The sequence below is a fragment of the Ruditapes philippinarum genome, unplaced genomic scaffold, assembly GCF_026571515.1.
Source record: "Ruditapes philippinarum isolate M1 unplaced genomic scaffold, ASM2657151v2 ctg41_1_1_1_1, whole genome shotgun sequence".
In the NCBI taxonomy this organism is placed as follows: Eukaryota; Metazoa; Mollusca; class Bivalvia; order Venerida; family Veneridae; genus Ruditapes; species Ruditapes philippinarum.
The window spans coordinates 154,851-176,665 of NW_026853004.1; the positions used below are offsets into that span (position 1 = coordinate 154,851).

The following is a 21,815-nucleotide window of genomic DNA, read 5'->3' on the forward strand; positions in this document are numbered from 1 at the left end:
TATATTAACACATTAATCACTATGTCACCAAAGCTCCAATGGGCCAAATTGTTATGTTCATAGGCAGAAAATTGTCATAACCTTATCAATGTGAAAGTGGGGCAATTATATTTCATACATGTGAAACCATCCACCAACGACTTTCAGGATATTTATTCAATGGCATCATAGACACATGGATTCATGTCACTGACCATTTAGCAATAGGGCTCGCAAGAAGGTATCAATTATGGTTTCATGTTAAGACTTCGGGGTGGGTGGAGGGGAGATAATAATAGAAAAAACAAGACACTTATAGTGGACAGAAAAACATTTTTATTGACAAGAAAAAAAACGCTTAATAGTGACATGTGAAAGGCCTTATACAATAAGCTATCTAAAGTTAAATGAACACACAAGAGGAGAATAGCTACATAGTTGTAATATACATGTTAACATAGCTTCCTATATCTGAACAATTGTCTAGATCATAATTATAACAATATTGCTGTCAATATTTATATCTTTAAACTGTGCTAATATAATAAAAACGTTCCTTAATTCTGGCAAAGGTTTTGCTAATAGAAGCTGAGGGTCAGGAAAATTGTTGTGCTTGTAGTATAATTATGGAATAAAATTGTCATGAAAATAAAACAGTGTATCAGTTAATTGCAAAATTTACTTTTATCTAGTTTCAACAATAATTCAAATGACATACATAAAAATCTGCTATTTTAAGAATTTCATAAAAAAAAACAAAAAAAAAAACATGAATTTTTGATAAAGAAATGTGAAATGATGTGAACAATTGAACAAATTTATAATGAACCATACAACTTTTTGTCATTTCTCAGTCAACAATATGACCTTATAAATGAACTTAATAAACAATCTCAAACTGTGAAACTGTTTTAAACTTCCCCATTTTGTGAAACTTTCTTAGTGTAATGCTAAACTATTTTGCCTTGTGATAACATGTTTATTTAATCTGGAGTTTCTAACGTTACCTTAAAAAAGTAAATCCCATTTTTTGTCACTACATAGTTTACATATAGTAGTTTATGTATGAATAGTAGATAGCGATATTATATAGTTTGAGTATATATACAACATAAGTACTTTGTATTATTATTATTATATATAAAAGATTTACTGATATACAGTTATTACAATATCCTATACAGACATCTGCTGTAGCATCTTGTCTCGCATACGCTTACAAAACAATGTTCCGCATACGTAACACTTGATGTCTGGCACACGTTAACAAAACAATGTTCGCAATACCGTTAACAAAATAATGTTCTGCATACGTAACACTTAAAGTCTTGCATACGTTTACAAAAAAAATGCTACGCATACGTAGACAAAAAAAAATGTTGCCTTATCAACTCTGGATAGACAATAAAATGAGACATTGTCATTGTTTTAATACCAGTGAAGGCAAATAAACTATATCAATACATTATATAATATACTAGAAAAAAATATCGGAATATAAAATGTCTAGACACAAGCTAAATTCAAGATAATAGACAACAATATATATTCAAAGCTTACATATCATTTACCACATATATATATGTAATATAATTCTTACCAAAAAAATATGACTGCGAAAAAAAATACATCATGAACTTACAATATGTGATGTCTAACTTAGATGTAACCATTTTAATGATGAAATAAAATATACTAATGTGAAATTCAAGAATATATTTCATTGTTCAAGTTCAAATTCAAAAGAACATCTTATCTCCACTACTTTCTAGTTTCTGAATATTAAGGCATATCATATATTAACAATTTGCCACAAATTTTAAGTAAAAGAATAAATATATTGTTTATAAAACATCATAGTTCATTCAGGATTATAATCTATTTTTTATATCTATTAAACAGTTTTGCATTTATTCCATCATTTTCAGCTCTACCGACAAATCCAATTTACAATCTTTAATAAATACAGATGTTTCTGACGGAGTATCTGCAGACAAAATAGTAATTCCCTCCAGAACTGTCTGTATTATTTGTGCAAATGATTATTTGAATATTCTGTGTTTAAGAATACTTAATAAATTTGTAAGAATAATATTTCAACCCCTTTACTTCTAAATTCCTGTGATGGAATTTAAATCTGCCTTGAAAAATTTTCAATTTCTATCTTCCTTGGTCAATCTATAAAAACCTGCCAACTATACAGTATAGTCTGGTCACGCGCTCAAGGACGTGCAGACTGACCTGGTTCGGATCTATACTGGTAGCATCGACAGAAATTCTCACCGCCATCAATCAGAACGGGGTTTTAAACTATGTTGTCATTATCCGGGACTGTACGCTATTGCAACAACATTATACATCACAACATTGCCTCAAAAACACAATGAGATCAGAAGAACAAGTTTGACACATACATGTACAAGATTTCACCTCTCCACACCAACTATAGCTGTAGAAAAAATTTTACACTGCATTTGTCAATGTGGTAATTCTGAAATTCTGATGAAAAACAATTATAATTTTGCAACATAAAATCTCTCTCCGACAAATTTTTGCATTCATTACTATTGGATTAACAGCATCAGCCATCTAATATTAAAATCTGCTGTTTTTACTGACAAACAACATTGCAAAAAGTTCTTATTTATCAAAAAGCAACAAGATCTGAAAATGTTAAATATATTGCTAAAAATCTTTCTTTTAGGTATCAAACTGCTAAAATACCAAAATTTACACATTGACAAATACAGTCCTGTTATATCTAGACATCGAACCAAGATAATTTATATCCAGTCATTCAGAAAATCATGACATCAATTCTTAACAATTTAACAATAAAATCAAAATGTACTGTTTGTTATTATGTGGATTACTTGTGAAAGTTTCACTTCCTGTTTGCCGAGAAAAAGAATGACTGAAACGACAACTGTATAAACTGTGCCAACAGTATAGAGCTGGGCCAACTTACATGTCTGTGTTACTGTAGACTGACACCAGGTTTTATATTGTTGACACACGATCAACAGAAAAAGTATCGGGAGAAATCAAAACATCTTCTCTTAGTGAAATAAATTATATAATAATGATGAAAACAATGTGATGAATAAACTGAAGCACCGATAAAGGCTGAATATTCCAATCTGAACAGAGTATTCTAAAAACAATACATTATTTCTTTATGAAAAAAAAAAGTAGATTAACCTAATGATGAAAAAATAATGTATAAATATACTGCTTACATCTTAAAATGATTTTGATCAAGAATAATGTTTATAGATGTATGAAAACAAAAACAACAGAATTTATTGCTCAATGAACAACGCAAGATGTATGTCACTAAACAAAAACAAAAACTGTAAATTTTTTTAGCACTTCAAACTGGGTCAGTGTTTAAAAACAAAATAAACAGGTCACAGACAAGTAAATAATAGATTATAGAGAACACTAAATGTATGACAAAGAGCTTTAGACAAAGAGAGAGGTTTATAGAGCATTGAATGTTTATGTTTAAGGCAAGAAGTTCTGGTAACATGCAAAATTCTGTGTTATTTTTTTCTAATAAATGATAATTTCTTTCCAAAACGACCTTTTTCGTAATACAATTATACAGCTTCTATCAAAACCTTTTGTATCAAAGGGTGAACTGTCTTCGGTCGGTTTTCTATTGATTTCACGAAATTCTATTTTACTAACTACTCCAAACTTAAACAAGGTAAAGTGTAATATATTATATATGAGCACAGCAAAAGGGAGTTTATTATTTATCACAGAGGATATACCAAGAAAAATAATCAAAGTCTTAATAAATTATTATACAATCTACTATACAAAATGACTATTGTCCTCTGTTACAAAGAAATATTTTAACATAACACATTAATATTCCAAAATGGTATAAATCTTAGAACATAAATGATCCACATTTTTATTCCGTCCATTCACTACAGAAATTCACATTCATTCACTACATATCCCATCCATGCAGAATGATTGCACAAAAGCATTGTTACCCAGTCCCAACTCAGTGACTTAGATAATCAAAGTGTTTGAACCTGTTCTAATTTTACAGACACATTCCTACATTTCCTACGTCTGGTTGATCTCCATCATTCATATAAATATTAAATTCCTGCAAATTTCTCTCTTTTTCATTCCACAAAAACTCAAAACATCTTCACATATTTAAAACTATTTATAAATCTTCAAAATATATTTCTGCGATTGAAAGCATTTTTGATACATTGCCAATTATAATGAGGCACAACACTTGCCAACACTAACACACGGTATCTCTGATGCTGGGCTCGAAATTGACGTCAATTCAGCTTCGTGTTTGTCATACATAAAGCATAATTCCATACAATACTCCGATGAATACAAAAGCATGACATATGCAGCGTTAATCTTTGAATAAATTCCTCTACAGGCAATTTTCCTATCCGCATCAACATTATTTAACAATTGTCACAAACTATTAAAATTTTCGGTTAATTTCCTTTTCCAATTATTTCCAGATTTCGCTAATCCACTAAAATCCAAGTGATGAAATGTGGCTATAGAAATGTACACAAAACGTTTTTTGAAACATCTTTATGGAATAACATGTAAATCTTTGTAGTATAATAATTATTTATTTCTGTCCAAAAATTGTTTAAATGTCCTATTTACGTCTAATGCATCTTTACTGCGTCTTAGCTTTCTTCTTTGGGAAAGGGATCTTTGAGGAGACTCTGAAATAAAGAAAACATTGCATGCATTACTTATCATTTAAAGTGACATACAACAATATGACTTTCAAGAAAAAGCAAGAAGAAAGATGGGTTAAATGTCAATACATGTATTTAAAACAGATAAAATATTACTGCTAATAATACAGGGTTGTCTTTAGATTCCACTAATTATTGTGTCAAAAAACCAGAACCCTAACAGAAACGACAATCCTGTAACACTAAAGGATACCTCAGAATGACAAAGCAAAAAACAGGACAATATTATGGGGAAAGTATGAAAATTCATTTTTAGCCTTGACCTTATTGAACTTAACCCCCATTAAATGGCAGAGTGGAAGATATCACAAAAAGATATCAGTCAAGAAACAAAGATGTTAAAGGAAACATTAGGAAAGATAAACTTATAAGTTTATTTTTTATGCTCCACCAAAAAAATTGCAGAGAAAATGTAACTAAAGGACAGACACAATGGCAATTAAATCCTCAACCAAAGAATTTCAAGGGGAAAAGGATGAAAAGAGTATGTACAAGTATTGTATTAAGTTCAGTAAAAATGAGCTGTTAACAGCAGTAAAGAGGCTCTGCCAAGTTTCCATCGAACATTTACACAAGAGCTTAATACTCCCCCCTTGACAACAATCAGTGTTTGATTCTTTTCCATTCATGTAACATATAAATCATTTTTGAAAAAGAAATCACTAAAACTTATATTTTCATTTAGCACTTTTTTTTATAGTAGTAAAGTCAAAATGACATCATCGTACCCATGAAACACGTGTCATGATTTCAGAACACACAACCTGTCTTCCACAGTGGGTGTATTTTTGTATAAAATACTGTTCCATATATAAGAATTAACTACTGTGATATACTTACTGTTTCATGATATTGTTGAGCTGGCCTCTAACCATGTTAACATTCTGATCAATGGGGCCCTGGTAGGTCTCGTATACCTTCGGCAATGTGAAAATACTTACTACAGCTGAAAATATACACCATAAACCGTTTTCAAATAGACAATATCAATCTCTCCATAATATTCAACATAATTTGCATCATGTTATTATAGTATATTATTTCTTTTAACAATTTAGCTCAGTTACATATATCAATGCCAATAATATTGGCAGCCTCAACCACTTCTAACCAAATCCTTTCAAATTTGTTCAACTTTGTATGTGCAAAAAAAATAAAAGTAGTGAGCACGTTAATGTGGTCTTATTTTGACCCATAACTTACCGAGAATAATAAGTGTCATGCCATTGAACCAACTTCCAACATATGTCAGCAACCACAACAACAGACCAAACTGAAACAGAGAAATTAACAAGATTATATTTTACCAAATTGTAGATTTACATTATCACACTTTCTCTTTGCTAAAGATACAAAGGCAGAAAATCATTCTAACACTGATGCTGTCTATTTGACACACCTTAGTGCAATAAGTGATTAACTACTATTAAATTCAGAAGGACTCATTACATTATTGCACTAAGGCGATGATATGGATTATCTAAACCTGATTTTCATTAACTTGTTAAGTATATGGAAATGTCTTAAGTTATTGAGAATTCTTTGGAAGACTTGACCCTTACCCTGCTGGAACTGTGAGTGATTAGCATTTGCCACCACTGTACAGAGCCAGGTCAGCCTGCACTTTTGTGTAGTCTGACCAGACTCTATACTGGTGGCCTACTAGCTTTACATTTTCATCTTGATATCCCTAAAATTGTGAATGTACAGTTCCAAGAAATGGAAACTGGACAAGTATATTTGAGCAATAAGATTAAGGGTAAATAAGCAAGCAGCAACCTCTACATAGTAAAGCATATTTCATTTTAACAGGCATACTAGCTGCCATCCCAGAGAAAGAAGGTTAGGGCCATACTGGAGTAACAACCATGCATATACTGGTTAATTCCAGGAAGCCAATTTAAAGATAGTACAAATAAGGTACAAGCATTCATCACAGCTGGGCTTAAATAAATAATGTCTAAACTAAATGGCTTCAAGTAAATGCTTGTCCACAAGAGAATAGCCAGTAGAAATTAATATTAGTAAGTAGGGAAGGCTTTAGCTAATGAAAAAGTGCATGTTATTCAGTAAAGTGTAAACCTTTAATTGACACCTGTCAGGAAACATGAGGTCAATCAATCAAGCCATTATACAATAAATTCACTCTGAATGTGACTTCTGAAACTTGCTATCAGGGCTTCCATTAGGTTTCAAAATTTGGAAAGTGTCTGACATTCACATTATATAGGTAAAGAAGGAAAAGCAATATATTTTGTAAGTCACAAGCCAAACTTCCACTAATGGAAGCCCTGCTTCCTATGCCAAATATAAAAGAACCTAGCTAGCTTGCACAACTTTGCCAGTATTGCCATTCTGTTGAATGTTCAATTTTGATATTAAAATTATTGGCAAGTTCTGTTCTACAAGAGAAAGTCTATTACACTAATTGAGCAGAGTCAGAAAATACTTTCAGATTATTAGTGAAATTACTGTATCCACAAAATGACAACAGCCCCATTATACAAATTATTTCTTTAATTTCTTTTTTGCCCAATAAACAGCATTATTGTTTACATCATAAAAGTTTTTGATAGCCGAATTTTTCATACATATTATGTTCTGGGAAACAATCATAAATCCATGCAGAGTGCCAGACGGTCAGACCTACTAATATCTATAAATAGATATCAATATGACAACACTGTCTAGATGAAGACAAATCATAGAATATAGACAATAATGAATTAATCACAGTCTTGCAGAGGTTATGTCTATACAACTCAATAAAATGATTTTGTAGGATGCATACAAAAGACCATGTTGCCGATGATAAAACATATTTTTAGTGTTTTTTCGCTGCTTTAACTAGAGCAAAAAAAACCAACAAGAAAAACTGTGTAAAGTTCCCCTTAGCATGAACTTCAGTTTTGGTGGGCATAATTTCAACCTTCATCGTATGCTAGTATATATCTGTACAATGAACTTGTCAAGCTTATGAAGTTAGAATTGTTAAGTTTTAGTATTCCAAATAATCAAATATAACAACAAACATTAGTCATGTCATATTGCAAGGATATTATCTCTCTTTAAGCATAAAGCTTACCATACATGTGAATTACCACATAATTATATAGGTGAGTCAATTTTTATATATATATATTTTTTTTTTTGGCTTGGGTTTTACATAACATCAACACAGTAAATGTTTTACAGCTACTTTTCAGCTTTACTGGTGGAGGAAGACTTCAGGTGCCCCTTTGTACATTATTTCAGGCATGGAGGGCACCTGTATAGAACCACTGACATTCATAAGCTAGCCAGATAGCTTGCTCACATGAAACAAATTACTTATACGCACCTTGAGTGAGTCAACATAATCTTCAACAAGGAAAAGTCTTCGGAGTTCTTTCGAGCAGTTGTTTACGTTACAAGCAATTTTATCTGCGGCACTCTCAACAACCTCACTCTGCAGGCAAATATCCAAGTCTAACAGTTTTCTATAAAAAGAAACAATGATGTTTATAATTGGGACCAATACCTAATAAACATTAAACTTGATTTTGGAACAAAATAAAAAGGAATCTTTTACTAAATTGTATAATTAATCAATATGATATACCTTAACTGTTATTGAAGTTATTAACCTTAATTTGAATTCATAGAATTCTTAAAGAAATTTCAGAAAATAATACAATGTGACAATATATAAGAAACATGTAGGTTTCCAACAGTTTAATACCATCCAAAGGAAAATACTGTGCAAAATTTTGTCACAATCATGGTACACTTGAATTAACCGTATGGGTTACTCCTACTGGCCTATGGGAAATTAACATTATAAATATAGTGAGGGGTAATAATATGATTTAACCACTAACCGTGCTTGGCAAGTATTACAAAATGAATGCATATAACAGTAGTTATGACTCTGTCCTAAATGTAGTCCTGACTCGGTCCTAAATGTAGTTATGACTCTGTCCTATAAGACAGTAAGACAAACTTTATTTATAGTCGGTTATGGTTAACAGTAGTTACTACTCCTAAAATGTAGTTACTACTCTGTACTAAATGTAGTTACGACTCTGTCCTAAATCAGGACAGGACAATTCAATCAAATAAAGCACTAAATTACTTGAATGGATGTCCATCATTGGTTTTTTGCACAGCCTGCATGACATTCTTGTAGACACGGAAACTGAGGGTGACGGTCAGGATGGCAAGTGACAGGTACGCCAACACGCTCAGTATCGTGAAAAAGGTCAAGGACAGAAGTATGAACATCATGCTGCCGAAAACTACACCCGTCTTCTTAACATCTCGCCAGTAAATCAGGTCCAACACTACAATATAAAATTATATTTTTATAAATAACATATCAGTTAAGGTTATTCATGCTCACTGACTGAAAAATGCATGGTCAAGATGCCCAGCATGTAGGCAGCATTTGGTGGACCGCACCTTCTAGATGGAATTAAATATCTCAGGGCAATAATATGAGTATGTTTAGTTTAGTTTAGATTAATAAATAACAACAGAAATTATCAAACACAAACAGTAACTTTTACTTAGAAAAAACTAGTTTTAACAGTAACGAAAACAAAAATGAAAAACTTAAGAAGGTACTAATCAGTCTAAATAATATCATTAACAAAACTTAAAAGTTGTAGTTAAAACAGATTAATAATAACATGAACATAATAAAACCCAATGCAAGATTGATTTTTAACTAGTGAAATGTAATGCATTCAAAGATATAAAAGCTATAGATCTAAAAACAAGTTCATGCACACACATTTCAAATCTAAAACATTTCCATCATTTCTGTTACGTTTAGTTCACTTTCAGAATATACATGTACAAGAACTACCTCAAGGTTAACTCAAAGATTGGTCAGTATATAGATTATATAATCATAAAGCAATAAAATGCACAGACAGTTGCAATAAAGGAATAAAATATAGCAGAAGTCTACTTCCCATGCATAATTCATCAAAAATAAAACACTGCCAAAATTGTAAAACTGCTTTGTCAGCATTATTTACAGCTGAATTCCTTTATATTATATGATCCTTCAACTTTGGCAAATATGATACTAAAACACAAACACCAGATATAGATCTTTTCATAGTTGATCACCATTCAAATTTGCATGCACATACTGTGTTCAATAAATAAATGCATCAGTCTTTACATTGTAGAATAGACAATCTTATTACATACTAGTTTTTACAGACAATTCTTATTTCATATATTAACTCATCTGTAGGTTAAGATGCACTTTGCGTAAAAGAAGCCAGACTGAATACCTGTTTCTGACATGCAATCAGTTTATGACACAGACAGAAAAATACTTTTAAAAATATGTTTGACACTGAAAACAGACACAGAAAATACATTTAAATGAAAGTTTGATAGATAAAAACACATGTAAATAAATACTGACACAGAAAAACACGTAATCATTTCAATGAAAGTTTGACACACATAATCAACCAACATTTTAAAGCCATTTTGACCTTAACATATTGCTTGAGAAGTTATAACCGAAAAACTGCACTAGCCACCTCTTCAACTGTTGTGTGTAAGAAACTGTTAAAATACTTCCTAGATTTATTCATTTAACTTACTTGTGTGTGCATACGGTAAATTCCAGATTTCAATTTTATTGAAATAGTTCACTGTCTTGAAAACAGTTAAATATTGATTTTGTACTTCTGCTTTTATAACGAGTCACAATCAGCATTGAAAAAGGCACAGGAATATCATTGCAGTCAACTGGTTTGTCTGAGTCACCTGACATATCTAAAGGACGTGTCTTTTATAACTGCAGTTTGACAATGGAAATGTAATGCATTTATAATTTAGTTTTATTCCAAAACACTTCCTGTTTGAGTAAGATATTCTCCTGATAATATTTAATTATAAAGATTCAACAAATTTAAACTATTTCAGTTCTTGATAGATATAATATAATGTTTATATCACCGTTATTACAACCCAAAAGAGGAAAAGAGTGCATTTTGATGGAATTTACAGTTAGATTTCCTAGGGCACAAATACAAAAAGGTAAACTGTATCACTTCAGTACCATATTCTATGAGATATTCAAAAATGCATTCAAAATTAAAGTATTATTTCATACAATAACAGCAGGATATCAAATTACATACAGAGAAAAAAAATTGCTGCTTAATTAAAGCACTAACCCAATTTATGTGAAGAATAAAAATTATATGGCGGAATGAAGCATTTGAAATATAAAGAGATTTTACTGAATCACCTCTGTTTACACATTGATTTCAGCATAAATAATGCATAGGATTTTTAACCGTTTTCAACCCAATGAATCAAACTGCTTCTTTATTTATTAGAAGAGAAAATTAATGACATGATAAATATTGCAAGTCATTAATATGTTTTCAGGACATATACCACTTCATCTACTATTTAGTCACATTACATAGTTAAGCCTTCTAACAGTTTATAAATGTAACAATTGTGAATCCAGAATGAGGTCAATGTAAGCTGACTTATGTCACATGTCGTCATGACGACATCGGAATCCAGGTTGACGGAATGAAGAGACTGGTGACTCACTGCGAGCAACAAAACATTTATCTAACATCGAGATTTAGAATGTGTCAACAGTATAAGATCAATGGTAATTAGCACTTGCAGGAAATTCCCATGCATCAGTAGATGAACTGTTGGTTTCTGTAGGAGAAATGATAATTACTGAAATGATTAAACTCTTAAAGAAAACAGACAATTATACCAGATTAAACCCTAGATTCTTATGTTTGACGAAACCATATTTTCAAATTATCAAACTTAACTGAAGAGTCCATATTTTAAAATGTTGCATTTCATATTATCAAACATTGTAAGTTTTTCTGTTACAATTTAGTGCCTGAATATTCAAAAGTACTTAACTAGTCTAATGTATGAAACAAGAGCCATGTCAACATGGCCATCCCCCGCCGAATGTGTTTGCTCATTGAAAGAATGTATATGTAGTACAGCAGAATAATTCCATTTTAAGAGGTCTTTTGGTAATGAAAACTGATGGCTATAGTGATTACAGATTTGAAACATTTGTGAATACTGATGGCTGAAAATAACAAAGGGCAATAACTGAAAAATAATGCAGGGTAGGTTATCATTCTTGTGTGCTGCATCCCTCCTCAGTAAAATCTATCCACCTATGAAGTTTCAAGTTGATACCTCAAATACTTTTTGAGAAAAAAATTGAATTGAAAAATTAAGTATGAAAAATAACAAAGGGCAATAACTCAAAAATTATGAAAGGTAGAGTTATCATTCTTGTGCACTGCACACCTCCTGAGTTAGATCTATGCACCTATGAAGTTTCATAATGATATCTCAAAGGCCTTTTGATCGAGTTATGCTCTGGACAAAAATTAATTTTGAAAAATAAAAAAAGGACAATAACTAAACAATTATGCAGGGTAGAGTTATCATTCTTGTGCACTGCACTCTTCCTCAATGAGATCCATCCACCTATGAAGTTTCAAGTTGATACCTCAAATACTTTTTGAGATAAGCTCCGGACAAATTAGTATGAAAAAGAACAAAGGGCAATAACTCAAAAATTGTACAGGGAAGAGTTATCATTCTTGTGCACAGCATTCCTCCTCAATAAAATCTATCCACCTATGACATTTCATGTTGACATCTCAAACACTTTTTGAGTTATGCTCCACTCAGGTGAAAAATTAAGTATGAAAAATAACAAAGGGCAATAACTCAAAAATTATGAAAGGTAGAGTTATCATTCTTGTGCACTGCACACCTCCTGAGTGAGATCTATGCACCTATGAAGTTTCATGTTGATATCTCATAGGCTTTTGGAGTTATGCTCTGGACAAAAATCAATTTTGAAAAATAACAAAGGGCAATAACACAAAAATTATGCAGGGTAGAGTTATCATTCTTGCGCACTGCACTCCTCCTCAATGAGGTCTATCCACCTATGAAGTTTCAAGTTGATTACTCAAATACTTTTAGAGATATGCTCCGGACAAAAATGTCGGACGGAAGGACGGACGGTCAGAAGGACCGACGGACGGACGGAGACTATTTCTATATCCCCCGCCGCCTTTTCGGCGGGGGATAAAAAAAGTTATACCAGTAAAACAGAGTGTAAAATAAACACTACAGTTAAGAATTATGGCATGACTACTTTTACCATGCTAAAACCTTTTGATGTTATATAGACCCAGTCCAGTCTGCAAATCTGTGCAGTCTGACCAGTCTCTATACTGTTAGCCGACTAATTTTGATTTCATTTCAATATCCCGAAAATTGAAAATGGACTATTCCAAACATGGAAACTGGACAAATCCATTTAGGAAATTCAGCTGGTGAAGGATTAACCTGTGATAACTTCAAAATTGCAATCATTGCACTGAAGACAGTGAAAGAATTTATCACCAAAAACTGTGTAACATGCCATCGATGTCTGGAGATTATAAATGCTCGTAATTAAACCAAACTTTCTTGGAAATATTCTTCATATCTCATTAGAATGATGCAAACGATAATAAAATACAAATCATATAAACATTATAAAACATCTATCATCAAAAATATATCAACAGAAAAAAATATCTCTTCTTGTTCAATGATTTAGCACACATGTAATGGCAAAAACAAGATTCTTGGCTGGAGTATACTATATGCTTTGAACATAAAGGTATATGACTACAGTCTTTGGCTACAGGAGATCATTTCAAAGGGAAGATTACTAAAACTGATAGACCAAACCCCCATGTAGTAACACATGCTTGTTTGTGTATTAACCATAGACATAGTCATAAAAAACTCTGTGCTACAGATCTTTGAAGATGTAAAAATATAAGAAAAACCCATGCCTTATTCATCTTCGATGTCAAGCATATAGCCAATTTCTCTATACTTACTTATATCATGCAAATGTTATCATTCTGTTCATATTTTCAGGCACATGTCATTTTGAAAGACTTTTGTTACTTATTTACATACTGTACTTGCTTTATAGTAAATTTGTTTACCCTACCTTTATTAATCTAAAAATTCAGGCATCGTGTAAAAATAGCCAATAGCAATGACAACCCAGATAATTTTAAATATCATAATTGTCAAATGAAACCTTACACACAATTTTCAAAAGCATTACAAAATCTGGTTTCTTTATATGAAAACAGATGTATATAATTATGTTTATGCAAGAATAACACTAATTAATACACTTTTTTTGTGCATTAACATCTGCAAAAGATGTCGGATTTTATTATGTTCCTTCCGCTGAGGACTTGAGCTTTAAATAAATGCATCCTTTTAATTCTGCTTATAATGAAGGTAGTGAAAACTATCAGGAGTTAAATTATTTTTAATTAACATGACCCAATGACCTACTCCCGGTCTATGTTTTAAATGTATAACAGCCAACCTCCATACAATATATCAGAAGTGGTGAATACACAGTTGGTTACGCTGAATTTTTTATTTTAATACTGAAATCCCTTAATTTTCAAATGGGCTGTTCCAAATTCAAAGCAGGGCAATTCCATTGCACATTCTGCAGGTTAATATAAGAGTTAAATAACTAAATTCCTTCTGTTTAATATTAATGTACTTCAGATCTCCAATTGAATATAATAAACTCAGTTCGCAAGCTTTATATCATACAAAAACCTAAACTATAATTAAAAACCAATCATTTTTATATAAATTATGAGCAAGAATATAATCTTAAAATAACTTAAAGACAATATTAAAATAACTTGCATTAACACAATGACCGTTTCATTATAAAGATATTTGAGCCAATTTGTTGCTACTTAAAAGCAAGATTTATTCCACTTATGCATAAATACAGTATAATAAAAGGGGATCTATTTTCCTCTATGGAATTTATACCGCTTAATGAATAATCAATACGCACACACACAAGGACAAAATATAGTTCCTACATTTTATTGTCTTAAAAAATCTATGTACAGCAATCTCAGACAGAAATAGTATGCTGAACTTTTGCTTCTTTCTATAATAACTATGGACATGTGTTTTAAGGCACAAGAAAGCTATTTTCTGCTAATTTAGGTACTCACAGTTTATATAAACAAGTTCTCTAGAATTAAACAATCAAAAGGCTAATGCTATTAATTCAGGATAATTTCTAAATGAAATGCCAATAACTAAGTGACAATAAATAATTACGGTTATTGTATTTTAGGAATAAGGAATTTTTCTGTTTTTATTTCTTTTTATTTTGTTGTTGTTTTTTCTTGTTGGACAGGGGAGAGAGTTTATTTAATATGAATATTTTTAGTGTAGTCATCTCACAACAACAGTGAAGAATAACCATCAAGTACCATTGGATAAACAAATGTTATCAATAAGAAAAAATACATGTCACAATACTGTGGGTTACTTTCAGTCCAACTGTTATCGGACAACATCAACTATTGCCAATCATTCAACTTCCTATTCATTATAAAGAACAACAACAGCACTGTCTTGAATCAAGCTTAAACACCAACAACCTTTTCTCATACCTGGGAGAATATCACCACTGCCTCATCCTACCCATTTTAAACAACTCCCTAAGTTCAAAATAAACTCCAAGTACAAAATAAACATAATGTAATGGCATTTGGGTCAAGCAATATTGATCAAAGGCATGCTGTTCATACAGTTCAATTAATCCCAGCACAATATGGAACATATCAAAATGCCAAGCTACAGCAATCAATTTATCAGCCCATATGGTAAAGCAGAATTATATCATATCTCCCGTATTATAATGGGAGCAAGCTGTCGAAACAAAAAACTATTGTGTTTCTCAGACTTTTCCAGTATTTTGTTACACAAATAATCTGCCAAGGTTGCTTTCAAATTCCATTCACAATGGTAATGTGATTTGTCATTTCAAGGCAGGAAAACAGTCCCATTTCTGCGTTATAAGGTTTTACATGTGTTAAGAAATGTTTCTTATTTGTTTTAACTAGAAATGACATTTTAAAATTTTACATTTAAACTACAAAAAAAATTAATATTAATGGTGATCTCCTTTAAGTTCTTATACAAGCAATAATGATAAGACACTACAAAAGTAGTTTGAAAGAATGAATGGATATTTGGATATAGCCAATATAACATTCATTTGCCTTATACCATATAAAAAATTTCCTACAGTTAGTTTCAAATAAATCTTACATGCTCTACAATAAAGATTATAAGACACAAAACTTTGAATGTTCTGCATGTCAAATAACCAGACAGTAATAAATAAAGTACAAAAGTACTGACACACATTGATTAGTAGGCAACAACTAAGTGATTGCATCAATAACAAAGTCATTACAAGACCATTATTGATTGTCATCTTCATGCACAATCCAGTTACACAATTTACAAATTAACAAGACTAAAAGGAAACTGACAATGTAGGAAACATACACAACTTGTAATCTTAGCATATTTTTTTCTAAATTCTGATCAATATTGCTATATTTTCTAAGTGATTTAATTTGTTTCCCACATTCTTATCTGCAAAAAATATGTTAAAATAGTTATCCTAGAAATCTGTTTCTTTTCAAATAGCTAAAATAGTTTTGAAGATAAAAATGCAATAAGGACTGTAAAAATAACATATAAGATAAATCATAAAATGGAGGCAAAGATATTATCAAGCTATAAAGACATAACGAAAGAAACGAAAATTCATTTTGCTACTTATACCTTCCGAAAGTACCATCTTCATAATCTCAGTAGCCCTCTCTGATATAGATAATCTGTCTTCTTCTTTGTTTAAATCCTCTTTACATACATTGTCAATGATTTCTGAAGGCACTTTTTCAACGAAATCAGAAGACACTTTTTCAACTTCTGTATTTCTAATATCCTCAATAATATCAATACCTTTTTTTTCCTGATCAGAATTTTCACAAATCAAATTTTCACTTTCATTGTCTTGTTCAACTGTAGCACTTTCTTTAATTAAATTTGAATGATTTATTAATCCAAAGTGTTCAATGTCTTCTGTACATTCAGATAATCTTCTATGCATCACTTCCACTTCATCTAAACCTACTTTATTATGCTCATACTCTTGCATTTCTTCTCTCTCCTCCTCAGCTTCATCTGCTAATATTTCTTCATGTTCCTTTTCCAAGTTTAATATTGCATCCTGCAGCTGACTGGCTACAAAGTTTTGTATTTCCATTGATTTGTTATCCCTTTCAGTTTCATCAGTATTATGAATAATCATAGACTGTACATCTCGTTCTGATGCAGTGTCAACATCGTGAATGATCATAGAATCAAACATTTCACTTGCTGTAACTTTTCCTTCAACTACTCTCACTTTCTTTTGCCTCATTATTACGGGTTCTTCAACTTCATCCTCCTTTTCAACCTCCTCTATGGAATGAGCCTCTTTTATCTCTTGAGTATAACCCATGTCCATTTCACCAATCATGTCCTCTTTTTCACTCATTAATTGTGATTTTGTTTCTTTTTCAGATATACTCTCTTCTTCAAGTTGGATTGAACTGCTGTCATCTAATGATTCATTTGTCTTAAATGGATTAACAGACTCTTTTTCTTTAATTTCTGGTGTTATTACATCTTCACTTATTTCTTCATTTTCAACATCTGTTCTGATTTGTTCTTGCATCTCATTTGTATTTTGTCTGCTATTGTCTCCTCTAACTTCAACATCAGAATTAATTTGTTGATCATTTTTATTTGCATCCAAATTTTCTATATTATTATTTTGCATTTGTCCTGCAAATCTTTCATTTCTAGCCTCTTCAAGTACTTTGTTTGCAAACTGCAGAGCTATATCATCCATATTTTTTATTCCAGACTGTCTAAGTAAATCCATTGCCCCTTCTATCTCCCCCTTAGCTTCTAAATTATTATAAACTTCCTTTAAGTCTTTTACAACTTTGGCTTCTAATTCCTCAACATCTTCAACATTCATGTCATCATTTTGGTCAATTTCTACATCTTCAAGACTCCTTTCTTCATGATCAATAAGTTCATCTGCAACTTCCATAGAAACTTTTTCAACAATTGGACAGTCAGGGTCATAAAACAAAGTGTTTGTTGGTGTTTGAAACTTCACATGATCTGGAGTTTTACTTCTCTCTCTTGTTGCTGATGCCATTATTGATGCAAGTGGCTCAGAGCGTAAAACAGTTGGTTCTGTATTTACAGAATCATCGTCTATCACAGTCTTATCTATATCAGCAACCATTTTATCAATGAACTCTCCTGACCTTCTCTTATCTCCATCTGAATCTGTATCCTGAACCATAGCTTCCATCTCTTCCATAAGGCCTTTAACATCAGCCCTTAAATTGCTTAATTCACTTTCTTGCCGAACAGTCTCCCCTCTAGTGTTTATATTGTCTGAGCCAACATATTCATACCCAGCAAGAACATCACCACTTTGTTCTTCAACATCCATATCTTCATTTTCATCATCCTCATCCTCATCAAAGTTTCCAAATGAATGGGTATACAGTGGAGAAGGGCTCCAAGCACCAACTACACCTTCATCTCCTGATAAATCACTGTCAGTACATGAAACTTCATCACCAGAATCTGAATTGGACTTGCTGGATGATGAATCAATACTTTTACATTCCCCGTTATCTGATACAACTGGTGAAATATTATCAACTGAAAGAACTTCTTCACCTCTTACAAACTTTTCAAATTCAAGATCCCTAGCTGCTTTGTCGGATTCTAAATCTGTAGATTTATCAATACTATCATCATCTTGTGTTAATTTGTTAATAATATCAAGCATGTCATTTTCACTCAAACCAACTTTATCATCGACCAATTCTTTATTACTACCTATATCACCAACAGCAGCCCCTCCATACTCATCTTCTTTAGTGTTTAATGTTTCACTTCCGACATTACTTCCTGTCTCCTCCTCCATATCTTTTCCAATCTTTATGGCATCTTCAGGACCAGCCTGCATTTCAGATATATCACTTGATGCCATTTTTGATTTCTCAGAATTTATTTCCTTCTCTATACCTTTATCTAACTGCACTAATCCGAAAGAACTTTGGGTACCAGACAGTAATTCAATATCTGATCTTTCATCACTTCTTTGACTTGCAATCAACTGATTTTTATCATCTAAATTTCCAATAAATCCATTTCTCTCCTTATTTATTTCTCCTGTTAAATTTTCAGACGCTGAGTCACTACTTTCTGAGTCAGATTCATCTGCTGAACTACTATACTCGTTATCTGAGGAACTCACAATTGAACTCGAATCCGAACTATTTTCAAGTATGTCTTTCGAAACTGAGTCTTGAGTAATTCCAACAGATTCTACAATAATTCCTCCATATATAAACCTCAAACTCTCTTTTGAGAAAGATCAGCTGCATCTAGGTGATTTAAATGAAGCAGTTAATCTGATCTCTCTAAAAAGAGAATAATCTAATAAATAACTGATTTAACGTAACATCTGCCTGCTGATGTTATCTTTAGATAGATGACCTATCCTACATTACCATACTATATATACTAAGTTATGAAAGTATGTCAGTTAAGCCAACAAATTCCATCCATTTAATCAACTATATTCCCACTTGATCTATTTCCTTGACATTTATTAAAATCTATGTTATTTCTGAAAACAAACAGTCAAGTCCGGTTACAAACACGACACTGATTCACTAGTGGTAATACTAAACTACACAAGGACAAAAATGTTAGGTATACCATCCTAGTATAAGGGTCCTTTCAAGATCACATTAAAGCATTTTCAAGTGGTTATAAATACATCTAGTAACAATAAAATATGATAAGGGATGTTCCATAAATTATGCATTAACCATATCATTGTTAAAAGATACAATAATACAACATGTACAATGACACTGATATGGGATGCGGCTACAATTTCGTGTTAAAAATTACTATCTTTAGTAACAAACAAACAAATGGATAGTTCGAAAGGTAAATTTCTATACACAGATACATATAATAAACTAATCATACCTTAATGACAATTTTAGAAAAACTTGCTTGTTTATATTGTGATAGGACCGATTTACCGATAATTCTAAAGTGCATTTATACAAGTATGATAAGGATGCAGTTTGAATGACAGTTAAAATTAGGGCCGGGAATTTTATTCGAATATTCGAATATTCAAAACACTATCGAATATTCGAACATTGAAAAACGAATACGAATATTCGAAAAAAAAAATGTTTTATTATTTTTGATATTACTTTCAAATTCAAATTAAGATCGTAAATTAAACCATTGACCTTTACTTGACCAGGTGTTCACACGTTTGTATGACACGTGTCAACGATTATCGCCAATTAACTGTGAAAACTTTGGGGACTAGAACCTGTTTCACAGTTTCCAATTTACCTGTTTAACAGTTTCTAATGTAATACTTTCCGATATTAATTATCTTATTTATTGTTTTCTGTGCTATAAACTTTCCGATTAATCAATAATTGTCTTAAATTTTGTGAAGACGAAAAAATCGACACGCATTAATCGGTGCTTTATGAAAGCATGGTAAGTGTCTATATTCCGTCAGAATATATTTATTCCGTAGAAATTAGACTCCTTGTGACATTTACTGCGTTATAGCTAAATTTATCTAAAATTTATCTTAAGAATATTTCAAACCTTATCTAAAATTATAAATAAATAAAAAAATATTTAATACAAGTTAAGTTTCAATATAATTATGAGTGATGATTCATATTACTGTCAATCAAGTCCACGTGAGTTACCTCCCGTTAATAAGACATATGATCAGCAGTCGGATCAACTTGAAGGAAATCAAATTATGAATTTATTTCAAAAGTAAACATATATGTCGATTTACAACATATAAATTAAAAACTTTTTACATAGTTATAAATATATTTTTAATCGTCGATTATTCCAAGCATTTTAAAGTAGTATAGTATTCGACGCAATCAATTTCGGATACGTATACGTCACAGAGAAATATTGAAACAAATGTTGTAAAAACGAATATTCGAATATATTCGAATATGGAAAACGAATATTCGAACATCAAATTCCTTATTCGTTCCCAGCCCTAGTTAAAATTATTAAAACTGACATGTAACATCAAGACAATAAATCTCTTGAGCAATAATCAATGTATTGTATATATTTTATAAATATATAATAATATTACAGACAAGAGATATTCTGAAATATTATAGCCAACTCGAAAATATCTAATCTTACAGTTCTATATTTAGATCTGGCCTTAATTTTAGTACATCAAAAATAGATCAAAAGCATGTCTGCTTTCAAATGAATGTCAAACTGTATTACGAAATAACCCAAAACTCATGTACATTGGTCGTAAAAGCTACAAATCTAGATGCACTACATGAGCCCAATAAAGTAGTCATAAAACTCAACAAATATAAAAGTAATTGTCTCAAATGGGCAAATTTCCAGACAACAAAAGTTAATTAACGTCCAGTATTGATGGCTAAATCACAAATTGTTCTTAATTATGCTGTGCTATGTCATAAATTTTGTTAAACAGGACTTTATACATTAATGTTGTAAATACACTTAACATAGTAATACTTAATAAGATAATCTACTATACATGTATAAAGTTCAACATTCACACATTCTTTTGTCTACTTTCAAGCTTAACTTCCTTGTTTCATGTTTGTATCATTCACATTATATGATATATACATGTACGTTATGTATGATTTTATAAACAAGAAATTTTTTTTTTATTCCTTTCTCCCTTTTCTACCCACTTCAAAAAATTGTCACCTTATCAAATACAAATATTATAAGTGAGATTTCAAAAGTAAATTTTCATTCAAAGTAAATTGCACACTGGCAGCCACTGGTAGAACCACAAACTACTCTCTCACATGTAAGAAATTACTATAGCCAAATAGCCAAAAACAAATTTTAGAAAGACAATTTTCAACTTTTGTCATTCATAAATAATTTTACAATGCTACTTCAATTTACTTTTCTATAGAGGTAAAAAAATTTGAAACAATATGCATTACCAGCCCTCGGTTAAAC

At 31.2% G+C, this 21,815-nt stretch overlaps 1 protein-coding gene across 5 annotated transcripts in view; it reads right to left on the bottom strand.

Moving 5' to 3' along the window:
* Positions 1-292: 292 nt before the first annotated feature.
* LOC132731215 (reticulon-4-like) overlaps positions 293-21,815 on the bottom strand; it is a 50,242-nt gene continuing 28,719 nt past the window's right edge. For all 5 annotated transcript variants that reach the window (XM_060717369.1, XM_060717362.1, XM_060717355.1 and 2 more), the window contains 6 exons: positions 16,473-19,094; positions 8,860-9,067; positions 8,086-8,224; positions 5,949-6,018; positions 5,586-5,691; positions 293-4,709 (listed from right to left, as the gene is read on the bottom strand). In XM_060717369.1, the coding sequence (XP_060573352.1) occupies positions 4,661-4,709; positions 5,586-5,691; positions 5,949-6,018; positions 8,086-8,224; positions 8,860-9,067; positions 16,473-19,094 (3,194 nt within the window). In that variant the 3' untranslated portion in view covers positions 293-4,660. The remainder of the gene's footprint in view (positions 4,710-5,585; positions 5,692-5,948; positions 6,019-8,085; positions 8,225-8,859; positions 9,068-16,472; positions 19,095-21,815) is intronic.